This window comes from Gorilla gorilla, chromosome 2, assembly GCF_029281585.2.
Source record: "Gorilla gorilla gorilla isolate KB3781 chromosome 2, NHGRI_mGorGor1-v2.1_pri, whole genome shotgun sequence".
NCBI lineage: Eukaryota > Metazoa > Chordata > Mammalia > Primates > Hominidae > Gorilla > Gorilla gorilla.
Window position 1 is genome coordinate 190,323,925 of NC_086017.1, and position 12,018 is coordinate 190,335,942.

At 33.9% G+C, this 12,018-nt stretch overlaps 1 protein-coding gene across 1 annotated transcript in view; it reads left to right on the forward strand.

Annotated features, from left to right (window-relative positions):
- The window catches only part of PIK3CA (phosphatidylinositol-4,5-bisphosphate 3-kinase catalytic subunit alpha), an 88,727-nt gene extending 78,586 nt beyond the window's left edge, over positions 1–10,141 (forward strand). The window contains exons 18-21 of the mRNA XM_004038036.5: positions 1,939–2,109; positions 2,671–2,788; positions 2,892–3,043; positions 6,742–10,141. Of these exons, the coding sequence (XP_004038084.1) occupies positions 1,939–2,109; positions 2,671–2,788; positions 2,892–3,043; positions 6,742–7,012 (712 nt within the window). The 3' untranslated portion in view covers positions 7,013–10,141. The remainder of the gene's footprint in view (positions 1–1,938; positions 2,110–2,670; positions 2,789–2,891; positions 3,044–6,741) is intronic.
- The last annotated feature ends 1,877 nt before the right edge of the window (positions 10,142–12,018 follow it).

Below are 12,018 nucleotides of genomic sequence, written 5' to 3' on the forward strand. Positions count from 1 at the left end.
GACAATTAAATTCTGTAAACTGTGAGCATGTTCAACAGTGATAAAAACATAAAATAAGAAAGAATGAGCAGGAGTACAACCTTAAGACATTTCCCTATTTACGAGGGCAGGTAGAAGAAAAGGTTGTGTAAGAGAAGTCATCAAAGGAAGTAGGAGTACTAGAGGAAGTGATTGACAATTTGTAGGGCCAAGGGCTTCAAGGGGGTTAAAAGAATAAGGCCTGTGAAAAAGCACTTGGATTTAGTGACTCATCATTAGTTTTAAGAGTTTACTCACTAGAGTGGTAGGTGTAGAAGCTAGGCTACAAGGAATTAAGTAAGAAAATGAAAATAAGTATAGACTGTATTAGGAATTTAAGAAGTAAAGGAAAGGTGGAAAATATGGAGAGTAGCTTATGAGAAGAACAGAGCAAGGAAAACCAAACTTTGGATACTTACGTGTCAATCTGAATGTTAGGTGCTTTTTTTCATTGTCTCTTTAAATCCTCACATCTGCACCCTTGACTATGTGTCCTATTTAATTTTCTATGTGAATAAATGAGAGGTACCCTAAAAAGCATTTGTGCCACATCCCAAGTATTATGGTTGTATCAAAGGGAAATATTTGTGGGATTATTTGAGTTGTGAGCTGAACTAGCTGGTGTTTTTATGGAACACGATTTTTACTTAAATAACTAGTAGGCAAGCTATGGTTATTCAGACATGGATATTTGGCAGACATTTTCTTGAAAATGAACAATATGTGCCTGTCTCTTTGAAGAAAACAACTGTGACAGTATTTGTTGCCAATGATAAAATTCAAACTTGCAACAAAAATTTCATTAGAAATTCAAAATTAGAATTTTGAAAATTCTAATTTTCAGTATCTGCCACTGAACCTAATAGAGTCCCTAAACTTAACATCTTTCTGATGAGATTCTTGGTAATATTAACAATTGTGGTTTTTTAGTATGGTATAATGAAAAGTATCAACATTTGGAACATCTACAAATGACCATGCAGGATACTATAAAATCATGTATGGGTAAGAGATACATTAAAAGGCAAGAAAGACAAATTGATTTTAATGTAACTGAGTATGAAAAGTTTATTGATACAGTTTTAGATTACATTTTGCAACTTAAGAAACTTATCTTGTCAGGTTTTAGAACAGTACCAAAGAAAAATATCACAATTATCTGAAAAGTCTATTATAATACTCCTTCTTTTTCTACCTACCTGTCTTTGTGAGGCCAGATTTTCTTTTTATACTTTAATTAAAACATTGCATTAGATTGCATACAAAAGCATATATGAGAATCCAGCTGGGTACTATGAAGTCAGACATTTAAAAAATTTTTTAAATGTGAAAGAATTTCACTCTTCTCACTAAATTTTTTAAATGCATTTTTTGTTTCATGAAATATGTTACTTATATTAACATGTCATAGTTTGTTGCTTTTAAATGAATTAGTAAATATTTAAAATTTTTATTTTCCCTATTTCAATTTCTAATATCAGTAGATGTAATTCACATAACTAAAAGCTCTTTGGAGTCCTCAGTAATTTCTACAAGTGTAAAGGAGTCCTGAGACCAAAATTGAGAACTTCTGCCCTACAGTTTTATTTCGATGTCAATTAAACATCTTTAAATTAACACATATTTTTAAAATCATAAATGTTTGTAAAATTTTAATTGCCGCAATAATTTTCTTAATTCTTTTCTGATAAAAATAGTGCTTTCTCAGTTGAAGGTTATAATAAATGATGACAGGTAATTTTGAGGATTATTCCAGGAGTACGTTTATCACACCATAAAAAAGAAAATTAAAATTGGGGAAAGGCAGTAAAGGTCATGCATGACAAATTTACTAATAAAATACTCATGTTTTAGCCTATTAAAACATTTGCTATTTTAAAATTCCATCATTTAATTGTAAACGTGTTACTCCTCTTTCAGAATGTTACCTTATGGTTGTCTGTCAATCGGTGACTGTGTGGGACTTATTGAGGTGGTGCGAAATTCTCACACTATTATGCAAATTCAGTGCAAAGGCGGCTTGAAAGGTGCACTGCAGTTCAACAGCCACACACTACATCAGTGGCTCAAAGACAAGAACAAAGGAGAAATGTGAGTTGTATTATTCTTTCTTCCTATGTTAATCTAAGTTTTTGTTAGATGAGTCTGTCGGCGTTTGTGTATTCCTCTGAGTTAGACCAGAGAAAACAATTGTACTTTCTATGGAAAAAAATATGCTCAACCTTTGAAATATTTGATGTTAATGGATTTAAATGATTATAATTACTTTTAATTTGGTAAAATCTTAAACATTCATTTTATGTATTATCTAAAATGTATTGTTATTGCTTATTCTTTTTAAAACAAATGAATATTGCACATTCAAAATTTTATTTCTAATTCATTGTTAAAATGATTAGAAAAAAATAATTTTAATGACATGCCAAGTACTTTTTCACATGAAGAATTATACTTTGGTCAGGGAACATCTGGAAATTTCCTTAGAAACCCATGAAAACTTCACAATCTCAAAATCTTTGGACATAATTTCCTTATTCGTTGTCAGTGATTGTTTTCATTGTTTAAATGGAAACTTGCACCCTGTTTTCTTTTCTCAAGTTGGCCTGAATCACTATATTTCCATACTACTCATGAGGTGTTTATTCTTTGTAGATATGATGCAGCCATTGACCTGTTTACACGTTCATGTGCTGGATACTGTGTAGCTACCTTCATTTTGGGAATTGGAGATCGTCACAATAGTAACATCATGGTGAAAGACGATGGACAAGTAATGGTTTTCTCTGTTTAAAATGTTTTGGTGTTCTTAATTTATTCAAGACATTTTGTATCTGCATATATCAAACTATAACATAATTTCTTATTTTTGAAAGCTGTTTCATATAGATTTTGGACACTTTTTGGATCACAAGAAGAAAAAATTTGGTTATAAACGAGAACGTGTGCCATTTGTTTTGACACAGGATTTCTTAATAGTGATTAGTAAAGGAGCCCAAGAATGCACAAAGACAAGAGAATTTGAGAGGTGAGCTCGAGCAATTAAAAACACAAAATAAAGAGTTCTGGCTGCTCTATTAGAAACAATCAATATTTTTCAAGCAATTTCAAAATAATAAATGTTGGCTGGGTGTGGTGGTTCATGCCTGTAATCCCCTCTTTGGGAGGCCGAGGCTGGAGGATCACTTGAGCTCAGGAATTGAAACCAGCCTGGGTAACATAGTGAGAACTCATGTCTACAAAAAAGTTTAAAAAGTAGCCAGGTGTGGTGGCATGCACTGTAGTCCCAGCTACTCAGGAGGCTGAGATGGGAGGATCACTTGAGCCCAGGAGGTTGAGGTTGCAGTGAGCCATGATCACGCCACTGTACTCCAACCTGGGCAACAGAGTGAGACCCTGTAACAAAATAAATAAAATGAAATAATAGAAGTTCTTTTACCACTTTAGCAAAAACTATTTTTTGTTTGTTTTTTATTTTATTTTATTTCAGTAGCTTTTGGGGTACACGTGGTTTTTGATTACATGGATGAATTAAATAGTGGTAAAGTCTGAGATTTTAGCGTACCTGTAACCCAAGTAGTGTGCTTTGCCCCCAATATATACTTTTTTATCCCTCACTGTTCTTCCCACCCTCTCCCATCTGAGTCTCCGTAGTCCATTATATCACTCTGTATGCCTTTGTGTACCTATAGCTCAGCTCCCACTTACAAGTGAGAACATACTGTATTTTCAGGTTTTCCATTCCTGGCCTCCAGCTCCATCCCAGTTGCTGCAAAAGACATTATTTCATTCTTTTCTGTGGTGGAGTAGTATTCTGTGGTGTATATGTACACTTTCTTTATCCACTCATTGGTCAGTGGGTACTTACGTTGGTTTCATATCTTTGCAATTGTGAATTGTGCTGCAGTAAACATACGATATGCATGCAGATGCCTTTTTGATATAATGACTTCTTTTCCTCTGGGTAGAGGGATTCCTGGACCAAATGGTAGATCTACTTTTAGTTCTTTAAGAAATCTCCATACTGTTTTCCATAGAGGCTGTACTAATTTACATTCCCACCAGGAGTGTATAAGCATTCTCATTTCACCACATCCATGTCAACATCTGTTGTTTTTTGACTTTTTAATTATGGCCATTCTTGCAGGAGTAAGGTGGTATCTCATTGTGGTTTTAATTTGCATTTCCCTGATGATTAATGATGTTGAGCATTTTTTTCATGTTTGTTGACCATTTATATATCTTCTTTTGAAATTGTCTATTCATGTCCTTAGCCCACTTTTTTTTTTTTTTTTTTGAGATGGAGTCTCACTCTTGTTGCCCAGGCTGGAGTACAATGGCATGATCTCAGCTCACCGCAACCTCCACCTCCTGGGTTCAAAGCAATTCTCCTGCCTCAGCCTCCCAAGTAGCTGGGACTACAGGCACATGCCACCACACGGCTAATTTTTGAATTTTTAGTAGAGACAGGGTTTCACCATGTTGGTCAGGCTGGTCTTGAATTCCTGACCTCAGGTGATCCACCCGCCTCAGCCTCCCTAAGTGCTGGGATTACAGGCTTGAGCCACTGCATCCCGCTTTAACCCACTTTTTGATGGGATTCTTTGTTTCTTGCTGATTAGAGTTCCTTATAGATTCTGGATATTAGTCCTTTGTCAGATGCATAGTTTGGGAATATTTTCTCCCATTCTACGGGTTGTCTGTTAACTTTGATGATTCTTTCTTTTGTTATGCAGAGGCTTTTTAGTTTAATTAGGTCCCATTTATTTTGTTTGTTTTTGTCGCATTTGCTTTTGGGGTCTTAGTCATTTATTATTTGCCTAGGCCAGTGTTTAAAAGAGTTTTTCCTAAGTTATCTTCTAGAATTTTTATGGTTTCAGGTCTTAGATTTAAGTCTTCGATCCATCTTGAGTTGATTTTTGTATAAGGTGAGAGACAGGGATCCAGTTTCATTCTTTTACATGTGGCTAGCTAGTTTTCCCACCACCATTTATTAAACAGGATGTCCTTTCTCCAGTTTATGTTTTTATATGTCTAAGATCAGTTGTAAGTTTTTGGCTTTATTTCTGGGTTCTCCATTCTGTTCCATTGGTCTGTGTGTCTGCTTTTGTGTGTATCTGCTGTTTTGGTAATTATAGTTTTCTGGTATAATTTGAAGTCCAGTAATATGATGCCTCCAGATTTGTTCTTTTTGCTTAGTCTTGCTTTGGCTATTCAGACTCTTTTTGGTGGGTTTTATATGAATTTTAGGATTTTTTTTTTCTAATTCTGTGAAAAATGATGGTGGCAGTGTTTTGTAGTTTTCCTTGAAAAGATCTTTCACCCCCTTGGTTAAGTACATTCCTAGGTATTTTTTTGAAGCTAAAAGGGCTTGTGTTCTTAATTTGATTCTCAGCTTGGTGGTTGTTGGTGTATAGCAATGCTGCTGATTTGTGTTCACTGATTTTGTAACCTGAGACTTTACTGAATTCATTTATCAAATCTAGGAGTCTTTTATTTTTTTTAAGACAGACAGAGTCTTGCTCTGTCCCCCAGGCTAGAGCGTAGTGGTGCGATCTCAGCTCACTGCAACCTCCACCTCCTGGGTTTAAGCAATTCTCCTGCCTCAGCTTTCCAAGTAGCTGGGATTACAGGCATGCACCACCATGCTCAGCTAATTTTTGTATTTTTTAGTAGAGATGGGGTTTCACTTTGTTGGCCAGGCTGGTCTTGAACTCCCGATCTCAGGTGATCCTCCCGCCTCGGCTTCCCAAAGTGCTGGGATTATAGAAATGAGCCACCACACCCGGCTGAAATCTAGGAATTTTTTGGAGAACTCTTGGGTTTTCTAGGTATATGATTATGTCATTGGTAAACAGCGATAGTTTGACTTCCTCTTTTCCAATTTGGATGCCAATGTGGGCTTCCTTGTCTTGTTCTAGTTCTCAGGGGGAGTGCTTTCAGCTTTTCCCCATTCAGTATGATATTGGCCGTGGGTTTGTCACATGACTTTTATTATTTTGAGGTAAGTCCCTTCTATGCCTAGTTTGTTGAGTGAAAAACTATTTTAATTTTTTTTTTTTGTATTTATTTGTGTGATGCTGTGAAGGAAAATGGAAAGGGAATACAATTTAATTTGTTGAGCTAATTAAGGCCTAAAAAGAAAGTAATCCTTAAACTTCATAACACATTAAAGGTTTTTATTTACTGAGCTTTAAATAGTTGGACTCCACCTCTATATTGACAAATAATGTATAGTGCTTAATACGACATTTTTTGGTCATACAATTTGAGGAAACTCAGTCAACCATAATCACCTTGTTTATTCATAACTTTTTTACCACCTTATGGTATCTCATTAGACTATATCAGACTTTAAAGTACTTTTTACAATCTTCTATAAAATTCTGCTTTGTCTACAACACAGTCCTGACTCTAGCTTAAGCACAAAAGGATTTAGTATGGACCAATTCATACATTTAATACTTATTAAACTCCTGACATGCCAGGCATTGTTGTAGGTGCTGGTAATAAAGCAGTTTTTAAAAAGTCCTTATTCTCTTGAAGTTTACATTCTAGTGGGGTAAAGGGAATCAAAAGATGTTGGTAAGAGAAGTGAGAGAGGAATGCTATTTTTTTATAGCTTTGTCTACGAAAGCCTCTCTAATTTTGTGACATTTGAGCAAAGACCTGAAGGTATTAACATCATTTGCTCCATACTGACCAAACTGTTCTTATTACTTATAGGTTTCAGGAGATGTGTTACAAGGCTTATCTAGCTATTCGACAGCATGCCAATCTCTTCATAAATCTTTTCTCAATGATGCTTGGCTCTGGAATGCCAGAACTACAATCTTTTGATGACATTGCATACATTCGAAAGACCCTAGCCTTAGATAAAACTGAGCAAGAGGCTTTGGAGTATTTCATGAAACAAATGAATGATGCACATCATGGTGGCTGGACAACAAAAATGGATTGGATCTTCCACACAATTAAACAGCATGCATTGAACTGAAAAGATAACTGAGAAAATGAAAGCTCACTCTGGATTCCACACTGCACTGTTAATAACTCTCAGCAGGCAAAGGCCGATTGCATAGGAATTGCACAATCCATGAACAGCATTAGAATTTACAGCAAGAACAGAAATAAAATACTATATAATTTAAATAATGTAAACGCAAACAGGGTTTGATAGCACTTAAACTAGTTCATTTCAAAATTAAGCTTTAGAATAATGCGCAATTTCATGTTATGCCTTAAGTCCAAAAAGGTAAACTTTGAAGTTTGTATCTTTTTTTAAAAAACAAAACAAAACAAAAATCCCCAAAATATATAGAAATGATGGAGAAGGAAAAAGAATGATGTTTTTTTTTGTCTTGCAAATGTTCTATGTTTTGAAATGTGGACACAACAAAGGCTGTTATTGCATTAGGTGTAAGTAAACTGGAGTTTATGTTAAATTACATTGATTGGAAAAGAATGAAAATTTCTTATTTTTCCATTGCTGTTCAATTTATAGTTTGAAGTGGGTTTTTGACTCCTTGTTTAATGAAGAAAAATGCTTGGGGTGGAAGGGACTCTTGAGATTTCACCAGAGACTTTTTCTTTTTAATAAATCAAACCTTTTGATGATCTGAGGTCTTACCTGCAGTTTTGGAAGCAGTCACAAATGAGACCTGTTATAAGGTGGTATTTTTTTTTTTCTTCTGGACAGTATTTAAAGGATCTTATTCTTATTTCCCAGGGAAATTCTGGGCTCCCACAAAGTAAAAAAAAAAAAAAAAAATCATCATAGAAAAAGAATGAGCAGGAATAGTTCTTATTCCAGAATTGTACAGTATTCACCTTAAGTTGATTTTTTTCTCCTTCTGCAATTGAACTGAATACATTTTTCACGCATGTTTTCCAGAAAATAGAAGTATTAATGTTATTAAAAAGATTATTTTTTTTATTAAAGGCTATTTATATTATAGAAACTATCATTAATATATATTCTTTATTTACATGATCTGTCCCATAGTCATGCATTGTTTTGCACCCCAAATTTTTTATTGTTCATAGCAGCATGGTCAGCTTTCTTCTTGGTCTATAGATGAGGCTCAGGCACTATCCCATTTATACCAATAACCAGTGTATAACTACTTAAGGAAAACATAAAAACTTCATCTTCTTTCCTTTTATTTCTTATGTGAATCTCCCATCTTCCATTCTCTTTTATAATTGAGAATGTCTCAATCATATGAAATTAGTTACCAGAATTAACACAATTTAGACTCTCTTCCTGATTCCTTAAACCCCTTTACTGAAGTATACTCATGAATAATACTTTAAAATATGGGGGAATAGAAACCATGAACTTTTTACCTTTTTAAACTATTTATCCATATCTCCAAAGTAGAACATTAAACCATTTTAAGATATGTCTCATTCCCAAGTAGTCAGAGCTCACTCTCCAACTTTATTAAATACTATTTGAGCACAGGACACATTCTTAAACATTTTGAAAAACATTAACCCAAGATGTAGAGGCTACTGCTAGTCGTCATTCTAGAATCTGATATTTTACTCTGTATTTGAAATGAATGATTAATGTCCTAGGAAATTAGCTTTAGCAGATGTCCAGGTGCCACATCAAAAAAGTGCAATAATTATTGACAGTTTTTTAGATTAGGCATATTATTGGAAAACAACTTTATAAAGAGTGAACATTGTATACTCTAGTAAAACAGCATCACTTTAAAAATATTCATTTATGAAATCTGTTACCTATAGTTGAAGAGTAGTGAACAAGGGACTCTAATACCAATACTCTTAATATCTGGCTATTTTAGATCCCTTAAAGGGCATAATAATTGGAAATTTAGGTATTTCACTAAAGCATGTATATAATATTGCCAACAAGAAAAATAAATTTGAAGATTAAGGGAACTTACTTCTGCAAACTGTCTTGCAATAGTTAAGCAGAATTTAAACTCTGTTTTAAGCAGGAAACCAGAAAGATTATTTTGCAGTTGTAGAAGATTTCATAACTTATTAAAACTTATTAACATTTTGTGTTGTTTAGATATAGGCAGTTGATACATACTAACATCCCAGCCTTTTCAATATCAGGGTTAAATTATAGGAAAACTCAGTAAAATGGTACAAATCTGAAACTTTGATGGTAGAAACTGAAGATTTAACAGAGAACTGTGTTTTACCCGAGTGCCAAAAATGCTGTGAGCCTCCTTGCACAAAATTTATACCACTTTTGCATTTTTATCTATCAGTCCAGATAGTTGTCTCCCCTCCTTCTCCCAGGACCTCTCCACCATTAAAATGCACAAACCACATGGCCGATTTCACCATTTACATTGATTTTCAAAAGTTACTACAACCAAATTAATTCTATTAGAAGAAATGTAGACAAATTCTATAAAGACTATAGATTGTGACCTAAGAAAGAAATGAGGCAAAGAACCAAACATTGAATTAAATGCTACATGGGTGACTAAGATCTGTTTCAAGTCAGTGATAATATAGCCACTTCTGGGTACTTCAGTATCAGAGATCAGTTCTCGTGGTTTAGACAGTTCCTATCTATAGCTGACTATCCTTGTCCTTGAATATGGTGTAACTGACTATTGGCTCTACAGTTTTATTGGGCCACTTAAGAAATATTTCCTTGAATAATTATTTTGAGAAAAAGTCTAAACATAATAAAAATAATTTTAAACACACTGTAGTAAGAAATGACTGTTGGAAAATTATGCTTTCACTTTCTACCGTATTCTCAGCTATACAAAACCATTTATTTTGAAGATTTTTAGACTACTGTTAATTTGAAATCTGTTACTCTTATTGTGGAATTTGTTTTTTTAAAAAAGATGTTTCTAATTGGATTTTTAAAAGAAGAATGGAATTTGGTTGCTATTTTACAATAGAACCTAAGCTTTTTGTGGTTCTTAGTGTCCTATGTAAAACTTAGTGTCAAAGTAATCAACTTTGAGATTTTCCCTTCTATTCTGCTTTATATTAAAAGCCCATTAGAAAATGGGAACCTGGTGAATATATAATGAATTGTAAAATATTTTAATGTGTAACTTTTTCAACTGTGAAACTGACTATTGATTTTTTGATGAAAACAGCTGCTGATAAAGTATTTTGTGTAAAGTGTAGTTCTTATTAATCAGGAAAATGATGACTTGATTAGACTGTATATGCCCTCTTGGATTTTATTTTAAATGGATTGGTGACTTTCACATAGGTAAAACACAGTCCATCTGTATTCTTCCATCAAAAATCGAGTGATTTGGAATTATAAAAAAATTGTGAGCAGCCTATTTGAAAGGCATCATGGAAATTTCACAGCACAATAACACGGATTTGTTTTTTTCTTAATGATGTAAATCCGTTTAATTCATACTTTGATCAATAGCCCATGCTTGCCAACTCTGAAGAAATTTAATTTCCAGCAGTATTTTAAAGCTAGCCTGTTAACTTTTTCTGAATATTTAAAGTTCCTCTTTTTTCTATGTCTGCACAAACTGCAGACCTGGGCTGGACCCACATACTCAAGAGTCCACCTTAAGAAATTATTTTGATGTCCAAGACATCACTAAAATATTTAAGTTTAAAGATAATATTAATAGATTGTGGTGTTAATAGATTGTGGTGCTTTTACTATTTAAAGACAACTTTCATACTTCAGATGTTTTTGAGAAGAGGGGAATGTGAGGGGAGGGGGCAGAACAGGGAGGAGTTGTTCGAATGAATTACATTCTTTATATCCATCCTGCTCATTTGGGGCATGTCTTTAAGAGAAGGCTGAAAGTTGTGAGAGTATATTGTATACCGTAAGAGAATCAACTCTTCATCATGGATGGGATTGTGAAGGCTGAACTGTAAAATTCAGCATTGACAGCATCCTCAATTAATAATTCTTGGTGACAGAATAATACAGCTGGGCTGTTTTTTAAAATATAAACAATACCATTTTTAATTATTACATTAAAAATTGTAAATATATCTATGTGCCATGGCCTGGGAAGCCTGCTTTCTTTTTTCATAAAAATTATTTTTACTGTATGAAAAGATTATGGGGTTTAGCTCAAAATATCTGTGGTCCTGATAAAATTGGATTGGTAACTCTACCTCAGAAGGAAAATGGGAAAAAAAATAGATGGAGTCACAATTCAATACTTCAAGCTCAGAAACTGTGCAGATCACTGAATTTTAGATTTATAAAGTCAGAGTTGGCATGCCTTGTTTTTAATGATATGGAAGACCTTAAGAAAAAAACTTGGCTGAAGGTTAATCGTTGGTCCAGCCATTTGAAAAAGGCAGTAGTTCCAGGAGGTTCCCGAATTCGGCATTCGAAATTCATTTTGTTCTCTCTTCTTCATTATTAGTGCATTTGGTGTGTGTATACTTGCACACAATTCTGTTTGTGTACACACTGCTTGCTTAGCCCTAGTCAAGAGGCATCTTTTATAAAAGGTGTAAAGAAATATCAAGGTTCTAAAATTCGGAAGAGTTTAGAATTTATTAGGAGTTTCCCAAGTTGGGATGTTAGTCTTTAAATAAACTTCATGCACCTATTCCACTTAAGGTTTTGCACCTCCTTTTTATTAGTGCAGCGCCATTTCTTCTGCTTGATTTTAGGTATGTTAATATTCCAGCCTTGCTAGTTAGCATAAAGTGACAGGTGTGAGCCATGAGGAAATTTTCTGACTTAATTTGTACACAACTACATGTAAGAGTTTTAGTGGAGAAAAAAAATTAGTCCCTTGTGCGTATACAGTAGTTAGGTAAATGATTTTTCTACCAACAGTATACTCCATTCCTCATGTAGGTAAGTACAGAAAAGGTTTTTAAATGTATTTTGTTAGCCAGTTAAAGTCTATGAATCTATCTGCAACCTTATTTAATCTGTCACTACAATCATTTTGTGGTTATGCTAAGAACCATGTATACTTTTAGGTATTCTTATTTTTGTCAATTTTTCTAGGTTAGCAAGGAGGCAGAAAACCTTCATTG